This window comes from Protobothrops mucrosquamatus, unplaced genomic scaffold, assembly GCF_001527695.2.
Source record: "Protobothrops mucrosquamatus isolate PMUCROS unplaced genomic scaffold, P.Mucros_1.0 scaffold8, whole genome shotgun sequence".
Lineage (NCBI taxonomy): Eukaryota > Metazoa > Chordata > Lepidosauria > Squamata > Viperidae > Protobothrops > Protobothrops mucrosquamatus.
In genome coordinates this window covers 2,136,327-2,152,962 of record NW_015386395.1, presented here as the reverse complement: position 1 = coordinate 2,152,962, position 16,636 = coordinate 2,136,327, and the positions used below count along the sequence as shown (strand labels likewise).

The following is a 16,636-nucleotide window of genomic DNA, read 5'->3' as shown; positions in this document are numbered from 1 at the left end:
CGCAGGACTGGCCTAGGGGAAAATTTTTAGAGGGGGTTTTAAATTAATTTTTAATTAGACCAACTATTAATATTTGCCTTTTAATTAAGTTTTAAATTTGTAGTCTGATATTTTGTATTTTTATCCGGTTGTTAGCCGCCCTGAGTCCGCAAGGAGAAGGGCGGGATATAAATATAAATATAAATAAATAAATAAATAAATAGTAAAGCCATCATGATCCTATAAATGTATGTTGTTACTCTGATTCCAGAGGCAGTTGGTTTTCATAAAAGCAATTTAAACTTGTTTAGTTAATCAGAGATAATAGACAGATCTCTCTCATGAACAAGACACTGCATTTTTATGAAGAGGCTAAAATGTGCTCAAATGTCATTCCTAATTCTAGTTTTTATTAAGGTTACTTTTCTCAGTAGTAATTGCTGTACATTGTATTTATTACACTTTTTTCCCCACACCTAGGTGATACTGATATCAATTTAGCATATGTATGCAGTTTTACAAATAGTTGGTAATGTTGGGAGGAATCTGGAACTCCACTGTAATTGGTATCAGACCCTTTCTGTGATATCTTCTTCCTGATCCACTGTCCAATGACTCTGCTTGTTTATTATGATGCACAATGACAGCTTTTCTACACATGGCATGTACCAAAAGTATTGATCTACACTTTCCAAAATTCCAGGTTAAAGTGGCTTTGTCCTCTTTTTGTCTTTTTTTCCACATGTTGCCCTTGCAGGTGTGACTGAATTAGTCTGTCTGATCACTCCTAGAGAATGAGATTAATAATAATAATAATAACAATAATAATAATAACTACTACTACTACTATTATTATTGATCATCGCACAGTCAGCCAGATGTTCAGACTGGATTTGGCATTTTTGTCTACCTTTCTAGTCCTTACCAAGGACCTGGGATAGGCAGATTTGGATGTTTGGTGGTATTACAGATATCGTCGCAGGATGGAAGCAGTTCCTAGTAAGGCCGCCTTTTGCAATCGACTAATGTCGAATTTGTCAATGCCAATGGTGTTCAAGTGGTGCTCCAGTTGTTTTGGGATTGTACCCAAGGCACCTATTATTATTGGTATTACCCTTGCTTGCCTTTGCCACAGTCTTTCTATTTCTATTTGTAGGTCTTTGTATTTTGTTATTTTCTCCAGTTCTTTCTCGTCTATTCTGCTGTCTCCAGGCACTGCCACGTCCACTATCCAGACTTTTTTGTCTTTCTTATCGACAATTGTTAAGTCCAAGGTGTTATGTGGCAGGTGCCTGTCTGTTTGAATTCTGAAGTCCCAGAGCAGTTTAACTTTATCATTCTCTATGACTTTCTCTATTTTATGATCCCACCAGTTAGTTCTTGCTTACAGGCAAATGATATTTCTTGCAGATCTTCCAATGCACCATTGTTGCTACTTTGTCATGCCGCTGCTTGCAGTCAGTCTGTGTGATCTTCTTGCAGCAGCTTACCAGGTGGTCCACTGTTTTTTCAGCTTCTTTGCATAGGCGGCACTTATTGTCTGTTGCTATCTTCTCAATTTTGAGTTTGTATGCATTTGTCTTTAAGGCTTGATCTTGTGCAGCCAGAATTAGTTCCTTGGTCTCTTTCTTCAATTTTCCTGCTCTTAGCCATTGTCAGGTCTTGTTATTATCTGCTTTCCCAGCTATTTTTTTAATGTACTGGCCATGCAGTGCTTTGTCTTCCCATGCCTCTATTCTGTTCTTCATTTGGTCTTTTTTGTAGGCCAGTTTGTTCTCTCCGGTAGTCAGTAAGCCTTCCTGATATACTAATTTCAGTGCATCTTCATCATTGTCCTTCAGATATTCTTCCAAAGCCATTTTCTCTTCTTCAACCATCTGATGTACTTGCAGCATTCCACGCCCACCTATTTGCCTTGGTAGATAAAGTCTGTCAATGTCACTGCGTGGATGAAGGGCATGATTCATTGTCATTATATTTCTGGATTTTTTATATTATTATTATCATCATCATCATCATCATCATCATCATCATCATCATCATCATCATCATCATCATCATTATCATTATTATTATTATTATTATTATTATTATTATTATTATTTGCCCTCTATTGTGCCATGGGGCTACTCTAGGCGGCTTAAAACTATAAACAAAATGAAGAAATAAAAATGAAGTTTAAACAGAACAATAGTAAAGTAATAGAACAATAAAACAAACAAGGGAAAAGAACACAAAGAAAATACATCGATATGACTAGTAAAAAAAAAGATGGGCTAGTGGGGCACAGACGGGGGGGGGGGGAACTGGAGTGTGGTTGCTGACAGATTGAGGTATGCAGGATTCATAAACACATCCCATTGTTCTCTCTCTAGGCAGCCCAGAATATCCAGGGTTCCGTGCCTTCTCCAGCAGAATCCAAGCCCATCCGCCCCCTTCCAGGTAAAAAAAATAATAATTACTGCCGCAAAAGGTGACCTGCTTAATGAAACAAAAGGAATGTGAAAAAGGTCTAGGATATTGGAGAAGATTTCTCAGACCTACATGGAAATGAGAAATTCTTCCCCTTTCTTATCCTATTGCACATGTTTGCTCATTTCCCCAACAATTTGCTTCTTTCTCTGTTTGTTTCTCCATCCTTCCTTTATTGATTTCCAAGGGAGATGTGTGAGATAATAGGGATGTTATGACCTGAAAGAGAACAGGGAAAAGTTTATGAACAAGAGAATGATATAGTTAGGCCTTGAGCTACGGCCATAATTAAACCCGGAATCCTGGTCATAATTTGAGGCATCATGTGACCTGATCTGATTTTTTTGACAGTTTTGCAGCGATTGTTAAATGCTATGTGGTCTTTATGTGAATCCATTTTTCCCAGTGGGGAAACAAAAACACAACAAATTGCTGTCATGTGACTGTGAGATGCTGTAAAGGGCCATAAAAATGAGCTGATAGCCAAGTGCCCAAAATGCAATAATGTGTCATGCAACCTTTGTAAGTTTGAAAACGTGCTGTCAGTAACTCTGGAAAGGTCCATTGTAACTTCGAACCCAACCAGTCATAAATGTTTATATTTTACACTATTTCAAAAAAGGTGGACTATTACAAAAATAACTACATTATATTCCTTTACATTATGTAAAAAAAATAAGTATCAAAACGGAGAAGATTTTTAAACACAACAAAAGAGAAGCTTTTGCAGGGAAATTTGGAAAGCTAGAAAAAATATCAGTTCCAGTTGCTGTGCTGCTGTGGGTGGGACAGAGGCAGAGTAGAAGGTAGGGTAGGATAGGGTAGGGTTGGGATTGTTCAAATAAGCCTGATCTAACCTAATCTGTAAGATTTTATATTGTTTACAGAGTTTTACTGATCCTGGACAATTCTTGCCTTATTTCAGTAGAATTAGTTAGCAGTGGATGGGCTCAGTTTCCACTTGCATCCCACCACATTTGAATCCTACAATAAGATAGGAAGAAATTTGGTCTGCCAAATTGCAGGAAAGATATTATCACTTTTAGTTTTTGCTGCGTGTGTGACATCTTCATTTGGCACCTTTTTTCCCCCTGCCTAGGATTCTGCCTTAAAACCCACACAAGTTCTGGTGAGAAGATTTTTGTCAATGTCTGCAGATCCCCGCACATCCCTTCACCACCCGACCTAACCAATGAAGAGCTGGCTTGCCTCATTGAGTCCGAGAATGCCTCCACCTTCCGGATCCCCATGAGTCTGGGAGAACCCCATGCAGAAGTGGACAAGAGTGAGTGGTCAACTCATTAGAAAATTGGTTGCTGCTGAGATGAATGGTACAAACTAGGAAATTTGTTATTATTAAACAAATTTATATACAGTAGCTGCCCAATTCACACATAGGTGATGCCGGGTGTCTTATAACATTTATAAGCTAGGAACTGTGGTGGCACAGTGGTTAGAATGCAGTATTGTAGCTGACTCTGCACACTGCCAGGAGTTTGATCCAGACCAGCTCAAGGTCATCCTTCTGAGATCCAAATGGGGACCCAGATTGTTGGGGGCAATATGCTGACTCTGTAAACCACTTAGAGAGTACTGTAAAGCACTATGAAGCAATATATAAGTCTAAGTGCTATTGCTAGTGCTATTTAAAAACCCACCAAATAATAAAAACACTATTAAAAAAGCACTCCACTCCCCATAGCAACAACACCATCAAAACAGCCACTTGATTGGCTCCATCTCCATTAATATTCTCCAGGTCTGCTGACAAACCCATGTTTTAGGGCCTTTTAGAAAAGCAATAAGGTGGGGGGCACCCCTATCTTAGGGAGAATGATGTTCTATAGAGAAGGCGCCATCACCGAGAAGATCCTTTTTCATGGTCCCACCAGATGTGCATCCCTAATCAATGGGTCCTATAATAAACTCTGCCTTCCCACACTGGTGTGCTAGGTGGATGTAAAATGAAGCCATATTATAGTTGTTTCCCATCTACCTAATTGAATGCCCTATTGCTCCTCAGGTCATATCATCTGGCTGGGCTAAGGAGCAAAACCATCTTTGGCAATAATGAGGATGGCATTAACAGGTAGCAAAAGTCACTCAGAATTACTTCTAAGTTGCTCCCAGACTTCTCAGTTCAGGCACTTCAAAAGGGTGCAGTTGGAAATCACAGAGAACGACAGCACCATTGCCTAATTTTGGTTGTGTGGATTACTCACTCTGCAGAAAATCTGCTACAGAATACAAATGCAATATTATACACATTTCTAACCATCCTAACCGAAGAGGAAATAGTGTTGAAAAAACATAGATATACTTTTTTCCCTATTATTTCTATTCTATTATACATATTTGTATCCCTTCAAGAGCAACTAGGAACACAGAGCCATTTTGAGTGCATTGTAGATCTAAGGAAGAATTGTTCCTCATTAGAAATCAGCTTAACGTGGGATTTCTGGTTTTGCACGGTAGCGTCCGGTCGCTGGCTTGTGGATTCTCTGCACCCTTACGGCTAATTTCGCCTTGCCTGGGGGACCCTAAATGGGTCTAAGTTGCCCAGAGAGGCGATGAAAGAAGAAGGGTGCTCCAGCGATTCTGGAACGGTGGTGGTTGTTCTGTTCGACTTAGGGAGAGCCTTCTAACCCGACAGGAGAAAGGCTGGCAGTATTGCATCAACCAGTCCAAGCTACTAGCAACCAAAGTCCAAAAGCACTAACTAGCACAACTGTGAACAGCGTGCTTGAAACTTGGTGAGGAATTCGATCTTCTCTTTTCTATTCTACATTTAATTTCCTGGAAAAGATCCCCAAGAAGCAAAATACCTCCGAAAGGGAAGGAGGGGGATTTCCACCCCAACTTTATACTAACGGAAGTGGCGAATTAATCTTTTATGGAGGATCAAAATATATGGAAGTGAAATAAATATAAAACCTGAAATTTAAAACTTAAATCTGGATAAATCTAAAATTGTTTGAATGGTTAAGACTCTCATTTTAAAGATAATTGTTTATTTTGGAAATTGAAAAACAAATGGTTGCTGACACCTAGTGGTGGATGAAGACTATGACAGCTATACTTTAATATAAGACTTGGCAAAACCTGGGAAAAGCTAATCTGTGTTTGTGACCTTCAAAGTTTTAACAGAACAGCTGTGACCAAAAAAAAGATAATAATATGGGTTGTAGACAAAGAGAGAATTATACACTTCAGGAAAAAAAAATCTTTTTTGAACTATTTGGATTACAAATATCTATTTAATTGGGCCTCTAAAGCTATTTGCAGAGAAAAGAAAGGAAGAGAAAAACTCAAATTCTTGGCCATCATGGAACAGAGACATGTAGAAAGAACATATCAAGAAAACATAAATACTTCACAGGAGGAGATATATAGTATACTGCAACTAATTCAAACAACAATGAGTTTAAACCATAAAGAAATCCAAAATAACTTTGAAAATATAAATCAATCTATTTCTAAGTTAACTGTACAACAAAAAAATTCCCAGAAAACAACAACAGGGAAGGAGCAGATAAAACAGATAAATGGATAGAGAATAGAGAATAGAGACTTAAAGATGGAACTTAACAAAACAAGGAAATATGATTTAATCCTAGTGGAAAAAAATTCACAAGAATTGGAAAAAACAACTTATGATATAAAAAAGTTGAAATGACTTAGATAAAGGAAATGTTTTAGATACTTAAATGTGATTGAATTTAAGAAAATTATAATGGATAAAAATGTTTTGAATAAGAGTTAAAGGACTAGATGACTAGATGTATTAAATGGAATGTTTAAATATTAAACATATTTTAATTATGGTTAAAAAGAACAAGAAATTTAGAAATAAATATATATTAGCTTAGGAGGGATATATATTTTAAGTAGTATGTTATTTTTTATGTTTCTTTACTCTTGCTCTCTTTTTTTTCATTGTTTTTTCTATTCTCTAAGAAATATAAAAGTGTGAGATGGTTCATATGGAAAAATGGAGTTACATTTTTAAATGTAATTAATTTTTGAGAAAATCTTAACCAGTAAGAATACCTAGAATTTGGTGGGAGAAACAAATTAAAATAAGGACTGTAATAGGATCTATGATAACGCAACCAGAATGATTGGATAGAAAAGAAATATTATATTGATGTGATTATTATTTTTAGGAATATTGGGAAAAATTATATATTTAATTGTTATCTATCAAAACAATAAGAATTATATTAACTCAATGTTTGCAAAAGAGGATATTTTAGGAAAAGAGGAAATCAACTAAAACCATTATGTGGATTATGGATTATAGAAATCAATTGTTAATTATTGTTTTACAAATGTAACCCAGACAACACACTGTTCACCAATTATTAAGTGATTTATGTTTTAAAAAAATCAATAAAATATATTACAAAAAAGAAAGAAATTAGCTTAACGTTTCCTTTGTTCTTTCAGGTGGTAATGGTTGCACAGCCTATGATGTCACCATCAACACCAACTTTTTTAATAAGATGGAGGTGAGTCTTTGCTTTTTTTCAATGGGGGTTTGGGATCTGGAAACTCCAAAGTGGAGTCTTCCCTTCCTGTGCTCATCCGGTTGCCTTTTTCAGCTCAACAGGAAGCTGAATGCATGACCTCCATTGGCATCAGAGATGGTGTTTGCATTTTATACTCTTGATCCTTTTATATTATGCCTGATTGATGTTTTCTTTTTCTTCCCAATCTCTGAATCAGAAATAATCTAGGACTTTACTGCGGTGTAATTTCATATACCATCACTGGAACATGTTTGTGAATTACATGCATTTGAGGGCCCTGAGTCTTTTCTATCCATTTTTATTTTATTTTTTTGCACCCACTCAGTGTGGTGCATAATATGTATGCCTTGTTTACTATAAGTATTTCAACTATAATTGAGGCCCAAGATTATTATGGTCATAAGTCATGGCAATTTTGCAATATTTTTGTGGCGGTCATAAAGCAAAAATGCTGCAATCATTAAGCAAACCTGTTGCTCGCTATGGGATGTTTTTTGCTGAAAACTGGAAATAAATGCCTGGTTCTGGCAAAAACATTGTAAATTGCAGTCATGTGATCATGGGGCACTGCAAATGACCATAAATGTAGGTCGTTTGCTAAGCATTTAAGAAGGGATTGTGTGACTGTGGTGGTGGGTGGATATCAGAACTTTGGAATTGGGTCATAAGTAGGTTTTGTGAGTCTGTTGTAACTTGAACACAGATAGTCCTTGACTTACAATTTAGCTGTTGAGAAGTGATACATTTGTTAAGTGGGGTTTGCCTCATTTTATGACCTTTCTTGCCATAGTTGTTAAGTGAATCACTGCAGTTGAGTAACTAACCTAGTTATTAAATGAATCTGGCTTCTTCATTGACTGCTTGTCAGAAGGTTGCAAAAGGTGATCACATGACCCTGGAACGCTGCAATGATCATAAATATGAACCAAGTGCCAAGTGTCTGAATTTTGATCACATGATCATAGGGATGCTGCAAAGGTCATAACTCTGAAAAATGGTCATTAGTCACTTTTTTTAGTGCTGTTGTAACTTTGAATGGTCACTAAATGAACTGTTGTAAGTCTAGGACTACCTATAGTTACTGAGTGACTGGTTGTAAATCAAAGACTACCTGTATTGAATAAAGCAATTATTTTTTATTCAGATAATCCTAAAGAGCTTTTTAAATATGTCTAGAAATTGAATTCAAGACTTCCTCCATGCAGAGCATGGACTTAATCATTGAACCATAGGCTTTTCTTAGCTGTGTACTGGCCTTTTCATGTAAATCAGGGGTGTCTAACCTTGGCAACTTTGAGACTTGTGGACTTCAATTCCCAGAATTAGTTAGTGAATTCTGGGAGTTGAAGTCCACAAGTCTTCATATTACCAAGATTGGACATCTCCGATGTAAATGCTGGTGGTTTGCACTGACAGTATTCACATCTGAGTGTGCATCCAAGGCACACAGTATTTTATTGCAGAAAAAAATTTTCAAGCCATTTTTTTAAACAGTTATAGGAAAAAGGAGCCTAAGCTTTCTCAATTTTCTCTCTTATCTCTGCCAATGTCAAGAGCAACCAATTTCTCAAAGAACTCTTCCTTACCATAGCCATGGAAGGACTGTCAGAGAAATACAAGATGGACATCAACAATCAAGGTGCAGAAAATACGAATTGTAGCAAGGAGGGCATTTGTTTGGTGGGTGGGGTGGTTCCCTGAATATAAACAACCTTAATGGGACCCTGCAGCATGGCCTTGCTCTTCCTTTCTTTTGTACTTTTGCAACCAGCTGACACAGTTGTTTGTATTCCTTCCCAGACTGGCGGATTCTGAAGAACAGGAAATTTATGGGCTCCATACTGGAACAGAATATCCGCACTAAATCCAAGCCCATCATCCAGGAAATGCACAGCAGGTGTGTTTTTTTGGGTGGGGAGGGTGGTCTCCTTTAAGCTAAACCACCTTCTTGTGCTGTTACATCCCTCTTTCCCCCAAAAAAGTGCTCTCTAGCTGTTCTGGATGTCATCTCCAAACTAGCATATTTATTTAGATATGAATTTATATGAATATATACATTCATTCATTCATTCATCAAACAACAATTACAAATTCAAATGAACAAAATGAAAGAACTAAAATGTGACAGAGATTATAGACACATTAGTACACTTACTGTACAGCTCCGTAGGAACCTCTTAAATATGGAATGAGGTCCACAGAAGCTAAATAGGAATTCAAGCTGTAAAAGTTAGTAGCTGAGACAACTGAATCGGGTAAGATATTCCATATTTTGACAACTCTGTTACAAAAATGGAACCTTTTACAATCAAGTTTAAAGTGGTTTACATTAAGTTTATATGTGTTCAGGACTTAATATGACCTCCTGGAATAAGATTTTTGAGCCTGAGGTTCATCCATTCTGGTTAGACTTACTTTTGTCAATTCTGGATAGTGCTGGAACTGGCACAGCACAACTTTGGTTTGCTTGCCCACGTATCAGGTAAGGGCAGGATAGATCTGTTATGATTAATGGATTTACTATGTGCCATCACATCAACATAGATTCTTAGTGACCACATGGATGGATATTCTTCAGGAGATCTGTCTCTAACCAGATCCTTCAAGTGCTGCTATAACTGAGTTCCTTCACCTTCCTGCTAGTCAATCTCTTATCTTTCCTTCCATTTTTCCCAGCCCTACAAACATCTTTGGAGACCTGTGTCTTTATATAATGTGTCTGGAAGAATAGATTCGCAAATAGGAAGAAAATAGTCATAATGACCTTGACATTTAAGAAAACCATTAGGTGGTAATTCGGGGCCCAGCATGGTTTGGCAAAAGGAGATGGAAGTTCCAGAAGGACTTTCATTTGTTAACCTCTTTGTAGCAACATTGGTAGTCCTTGACTTGCAACCATGTGTTTAGCGATTGTTTGAAGTTACAGTGGCACTGAAAAAAATGTGACCAGTTCTCACACTTTCATTCACATGATCAAAATTTGGGTGCTTGGCAACTAGCAATTTACACTAGTTGTAGCCTCCCGGGGCCTTGTGATTGTCATTTGCAACCTTCCCACCTAGCTTCTGTCAAGCAAAATCTATTGGGGAAGCCTGATTCATTTTACATGATTCACTTAACTCAATGGTTCACTTAACAACCATGGCAAAGAAGGTTGTAAAATGGGCATGAGTCACTTAATCATGTTTCTCAACCTTGGCAGTTTGAAGATGTGTGGATTCAACTCCCAGAATCCCCCAACTAGCCACAGGAGTCAAAGTCCACACATCTTCAAGCTGCCAAGGTTGACAGACACTGAATTAAACTGTTGGGATTGTAGCATGTGGGTTTTCTTTTCCCCCGATTGCACTTAGTACATAATGAGGGGACCAGTACTAAAATGTTGTGGCATGGAGTACAGACATGCTGCTTACTATCTAACCTGTTCCATCTCTCGTTTTCCATCCAGTTTTGCCCCATAAAAAGCCAGCTGAATTCTGTACTTGCCAGTGGTCTTTAATCTGCCTTGGACACAGCTCTCCTTATCCAATTTAAGTCCGTTTTGCTCTTTTCTCAGCTCTGCTGCAGCTCCTGAGTTCACCATAGTTGCAGAGCCATCAACTAGTCACCCAGATCGTCTAGTGGCGAAGATCTCCCTCCCTGAAATGGTAATTCCATAGTGTGAGGTTCACAGGGAAGCACCTATTTGTTCCAACTCTAGCCCAAGTGCTGGGACTGGTTGCATTTTTTTTTAGTGTGTTTTACTCTCCCCCCTGCCACTACTACAGATCTCAGTGAGAAATCTTGAGCTGGACCTTGGAGAAGACCGTATTGTGTTACGGGGACATCCTGAGCTCTATCATTTGGACATTTTCATACCCTACAGCATTGTCCCTGAGGAAACCCAGGCTCAATTCCACAAAGAAACAAAGGTGAGGAACTTAAGCAAGGAAGAGACTTGGAGAAGTCCACCCTGATAAAAAAAACAAGCATGTCTCCACCTCCAGATTTTCAGTCTGGAAGAGGAGTTTGAATATCTACAACTTTTCTTCTTAAACTTCTCCTCCTATCTCAAAGTTATGTAATAACCCTATCACCTCTGAAATACAGACAAGTAGTCTCCAACTTATGACCAGAGACTTAGAGACCATTCAAAGTTATGACAGACCCCCCCAAAAGCGTCTTACAATCCAGTTCCAAAGTTTGGATGGTTGCCCTCTCCCCATGGTCACATGATACATTTTGGGCACTCAGCAACTGGCCTGTATTTTTGGCCATTTCCAGCATCCTGTGATCACTTGACCACAATTTATATTTTGGCTAAAAACTAACATTTATCTCTGTTTTCCTACAAAAAAACCCCGGTCCGTTGCAAATAATGGGTTCACTTAAAAACCACTGCATTCACTTTATGACCACCGTGTCAGTCACATGATGATATGCTTTATGATCTTTATGACTTATAAAGGGTCATATAAGTCAAGGATTGCCTGTAGTAATTTGATCACACTAAAAGGCAAGCCTAGTTTTGGGAGGTTTTCCAGTCTGAGTCCCATTCTCCTTCATTTCAGCTGCTAGGTGCTGGCCATACAGCAGTGAAATAGATGTAAATGCATAAGAGCTCTTCAAAATATTATGCCAAAGGGAGCCTTTTTTTTCCTGTTTCAATTGAGATCATCGGCATGAACCTTCAAAAAGCTCTAAAAAAGGAAGAGCTAATGTGCAGAGGGTATGTATGAAATAGTCACCAAGTAACATATCAGTTTTTCTCAACCTTGGAAACTTGAAGGTATATGGACTTCAAGTTCCATGATTCCTCAGTCATTATACTGGCTGGGGAATTCTGGAAGTTGAAGTCCGCATATCTTCCAGTTGCCAAGAGCAAGAAACATTGGCCTAGAACACGGGTGTCAAACTTGCCACGTCATGTGACGTGTTGCAACGTATCACGACTTTTTTTGCATTGCCAGAGCTGAGAGGGGCACAGCCTCCGTATGATGCAACCGGCCCATGGGCCGGCAGTTTGACACCCCTGGCCTAGATGATCAAGTTGATTGAATCTGCCTGAAAGTTATAGAACTTTCTTTCTGATTACTTGGCTAAAGGAATATTGTAACTTTAGTGGCTCTATTTGTGTGAGACACTGAATCACAACCTAGCCACAGATTTACCTAATGTACGCATCCAATCTCTGACATTCATTTATGGTTCAATTGCTGCTTGCGCTAATTAAGAAAATGACATCTAAGCTCTCATGGGTGAATGTGCATGCAAACTTCATCTAATAGAGATTTATCCTCTCAGAAATCCTTTTTACTTTTCTTCTTAGCACTCAAATCTTTTGCCCTTGATTGAGTAACTTGGATCTGTAACTGTTGTTTGTGGCCAGCTTGTCTGCCAGAAGCTGAGTGGATTCCATAACAAATCGCCATGGTGCCAAAATGACATTATATACATGATGACATCATCATGAATATGCCATGATTTAGATACTAATGTTGGATGAACTGTAGCAATTGCATAATTATATCACACACACACACACGTTGCCATTTGTCCCTTCTTTGCCCTTCATGGAGATACTTTGCAGGAGCAACACCTATTTTTCCCCATTACTCAACTGATGCTTCTGAAGATGAAGAATTAACAGCCACCATTACTAGCAGAGGAGAGATTTAGAAAAAGAGTGCTCAAAGGACCCTTTTCCTCCTCAAGATCCTGTTGTACAAGTCAAGAAAGGTCATAATATGGGGCCAAATTCACTTAACAACTGTCTTGTTTAGGAACAGAAATTTTGAACTCAATTGTGGTCATAAATCAAGGACAACCTGTACCTTTTGCCCAAAATTTCTGTTCTTAAACAACACACTTATTAAGTGAATTTTGCCCCATTTTATGACCTTTCTTGACACAGTTAAGTGAATCATTGCACTTGTTAATAACATGGTTGTTAAGTGAATCTGGCTTCTCCATTGGGTTTGCATGTCAGAACAGTAGCCCCCAACCTTTTGGACACCAAGGACAGGTTCTGTGGAGAGAGGTTTTTCCATGGACTGGAGGAGGCGCGGTTTTATTGCTCCCTGCATTCCAAGGATGGGGTTTTGCTTGTGTGTCCGGCCAATTTCTGGCATGCTGCAGCCCGGTGCCAGTCCATGGACTGGGGGTTGGGGACCCCTGTGTCAGAAAGTTGCAAAAGGTAATCACATGACCTGGGGACACTGCAACTGTCATAAATACATGCCAGTTTCCAAGTGTCCAAATTCTGATCACGTGACCACAGGGGTGCGGCAATGGTTGTAAATGTGAAAAACAGTCATAAGTCACTTTTTCCAGTGCCATTGTAACTTCAAATGGTTGTAAGTCAAGGACTACCTGTATAAAATCAATTTCACCCCAACCTATTTCCAGACGTAGTCTGTGGGACGGAAAAATTGCCCACTTCTTCTGTAGTGAGGGTTGCTGCATGTAAATTCTTAACTATGGGGAAAGTTTGATTCTCAAACCTTCAGTTTCTTAGTTTGATTGCTTTCATTGAGCCACAAGCTTTCTTGCAAGCTCTCCTGGTGAAGAATGAGGTGGAGAACATAAATAAGCTAATCTTTCTATTAAGAGGGGCATCTGCCAGAGGTGGATGGGAAGGGTAAGAATAGTTGCTACAATTGTGCAATTGAAGCCACACCCATTTTTACACATCAAATGCCTCAATGCATGTAAAAGGGGCAAGGTTTCCATCAGACAGCTGCCACCATCTTGACTTTTTAATCTCACCACAGTGGCCTCCCCTGTTTATGAAACCATTAGGAATTGGAGGTTTAGACTAAAATGTGCAGAATCAGCGATGTTAGCAGCAAAGGTTCCAGTTGCCAAAGGGCACAAAAAAACAATACAAGTCCAATACATATATCTATCATTGTTTCCAGGACTGGATTACTTCCAGTTGGCAAGCTTTATCCTAGAAGCTATAATCCTCCATCAGGGTTTTTTTTCCTATATCTCCTCAAGGGTGCAGGTTTACTCAGAAATGGCACCTCAGTCGACCTTTACTCCAAGGGAGCTTTTCTGTCAGGGAATTGCGCAGCTGGTGTCCAAATGGAGTCAGACGTGCTGACAAGAACCTGTGGTTTTTATATAAATAAATATAGTTCAAGTAAATAAGAGAGGCCAACAGGAGCATAGTCAGGTAAATCAACACAGCAGGAACATCATCAGGTAAATCACAGAGAGCACACAGGGCAAAAAATGCGGGAAATAAGGAAACTCCCCTTTTTCACTCAAGGCAACCAATCACAGCTTAAATTACCTCTGGCCATAGCCAGCACTCTTCAATCAATCAGCTATAACTGTGTGTTTTGACTCATTACACAACCCCCACTGTTCCAGTTATAAATTTAAATATCTTGACATTTTCCTTTCAGCTGCCCCCCCCCCTTTTGTTTTCACCTCTGCCCAACAATGCTGTCATTCTCTGTTTTGGGACATGATTTGGAGTCTCTGCCTGCAGCTCTGTGCCTTCATTGATTTCTGAAGCTTTGACAGACTCTTATGTATCCTCAAAAGATGGAGTTTCCTGGTTCTAACCACAAAAATAGGCAGCCAGCTGCCTGCAACCCAGAAACATCTTTTGGTGGCTGTTAACACCCCCCCTCCCCCCGTCATTGTGAAGTGGAACATATGAAGCCTCTTGTGTAAGCCATGAAACAGGTTTTATATAATTGATAGATTCATCCTCACCCCACTCCTTATGGCCCTCAATCCCCCCCCCCGCAAAAAAAAGTGTATTCCTAGACACCCAAAGATTGCCATTCCTGGCCTGGAGCAATGCAAGTGTCACTGTGGGTCTGCTCCTTGTTTGTGACCTTGTTCCTTGGGCTCTTGAAAGACTACCTGTTTCAACAGATGCAGCAACAGGAAGGGCTTAAATCCTCAATCACCCTCTACTTTCTCTTCCCTCTTCCAGATCCTTACTGTCCTAATGCCTGTCCAACGCCCATTGTTGCTGTTGCCATGAACTCTGAACAGACGGTCTGGAGGATTGATCACACTGTAGGCTGGGAATGTACATTACGGACATATGTCTCAGCCCTGTACGAGAAACTTCTGAGTGAAGAACGGCTGTCTGGAGAAATAAGAATGACCTCCAAAGAATTATGCTAAGAGTTTGGGAAGTGTCATCTCTAAGGCTCACAGGCTTTGAACCTAGAAACACACAGTAAAACATGTTGGATGAGGTTCAGGATTTGTCTCCCTTTTTCCTCCTACGGTTTGTTTTCAGCTTCCTTTCCACCCACAACAGCTGTCACTCCTTCCCATTTAACTTTGCCTCCTTCTGTAACACATAATCCATGTACTCTCCCCCCTTTGCTCCTACAATCAGCTCAACTTCAGTCTGTGGCCATGATTTGTACTTGCCATCTTAATGCTAATGAAAGTTTGTTCTGGTTCAGTTGCGGAGGGAGAGAATTTTGAAGTGATTCCTGCAGGAAATCTATTCCAATGGGCTCCCAAAATGCCACCTTTTGAATGTATTCCTTTCTAAAGATCATGTGGCTAGAAAATCAGCCAAGGAGAGAATGCCCAAAGTTTGAACTTTTTTTCCTTGTATGCTGTCATGCCTACTCAACTGGGCAAGATCAAGCAAGCAAGAACCACACCAATTTCAGTAAGGAATATTTAATAAGAGAGCCAGTTTGGTCTAGTGGTTAAGGCACCAGATTAGAAACAAGGAGACTATGAGTTCAGTCCCAATTTAGGCATGAAAGCCAACTGGGAGATTTGGGGCCAGTGACACTCAGCCCAATCTACCTCACACGGTTGTTGTGGAGAAAACAAGAGGAGCAAAGAGTATTAGGTGTGTTCACTATCTTGAGTTATTTATAAAAAGGAAGGAAGGAGAGAAAGAAAAAGAAAAAGATAGGCAGACAGATCGATCTAGGTTAAATACAGAATCTTGGAAACCCTTAGAGGAATCCCTCAGTTATAGTGAATTAATTAAGACAGAGTCTCTGAATATTTTGAATTGCTGCCTTTTCCCCGATTTCTCCCTAACTGGGCTGAATTATTTCTAAGATAACAACTGACTCCTCCTCTGTTCCTTTCACACAGACACCCCACAATCATTCCCATCTGCTTCATTTGTATCTGGATTCAGGGAAAATATTCTAACAAGCCATCTGCACTGATGTATTCCAGTCCCTTGTCTCAAATGATACTCTGCCCCATATTTGGAAGTCCACTCAGCAGTCTTGCTCTCTTGTTTTACCAAATTCCAAGGTGGAGCTACTGTTGAAACTCTAGGCTTGCCTTCATCACTCTGATATTGTCCAGATGTATTAGCATTATCATTTCTCAAATTCCCCTGTTGGCTGAGAATTCTGGTCTTCTTTTTTGTTCTAAACTGAAACATTCTTCACTTAGTGTTTTTCAACTTCAGCAATTTGAAGATGTGTGGACTTCAACTCCCAGAATTCCACAGCCAGCATGGGTCATGAAATCAGCATGGTTGGCTAGGGAATTCTGGGAATTGTAGTCCACACATCTTAAAGTTGCTGAGGTTGGGAAAAACTAATTTCATTTATAACTGAGGATTTAATCGTGACAAAGATGCCAACTTCATCCTCCTGTAACACTTTCTTCTTCTGTAGCTATCCCTTGTCCTTGCAGGAATGAAGGTGTGT

General features: G+C 39.3%; 1 protein-coding gene across 1 annotated transcript in view; it reads left to right on the top strand.

Moving 5' to 3' along the window:
* Positions 1-15,190, top strand: part of PIH1D1 (PIH1 domain containing 1) — a 16,944-nt gene extending 1,754 nt beyond the window's left edge. Inside the window, exons 3-10 of the mRNA XM_015810338.1 lie at positions 2,355-2,421; positions 3,551-3,736; positions 6,901-6,962; positions 8,538-8,622; positions 8,784-8,880; positions 10,540-10,630; positions 10,751-10,894; positions 14,920-15,190. Of these exons, the coding sequence (XP_015665824.1) occupies positions 2,355-2,421; positions 3,551-3,736; positions 6,901-6,962; positions 8,538-8,622; positions 8,784-8,880; positions 10,540-10,630; positions 10,751-10,894; positions 14,920-14,970 (783 nt within the window). The 3' untranslated portion in view covers positions 14,971-15,190. The remainder of the gene's footprint in view (positions 1-2,354; positions 2,422-3,550; positions 3,737-6,900; positions 6,963-8,537; positions 8,623-8,783; positions 8,881-10,539; positions 10,631-10,750; positions 10,895-14,919) is intronic.
* The last annotated feature ends 1,446 nt before the right edge of the window (positions 15,191-16,636 follow it).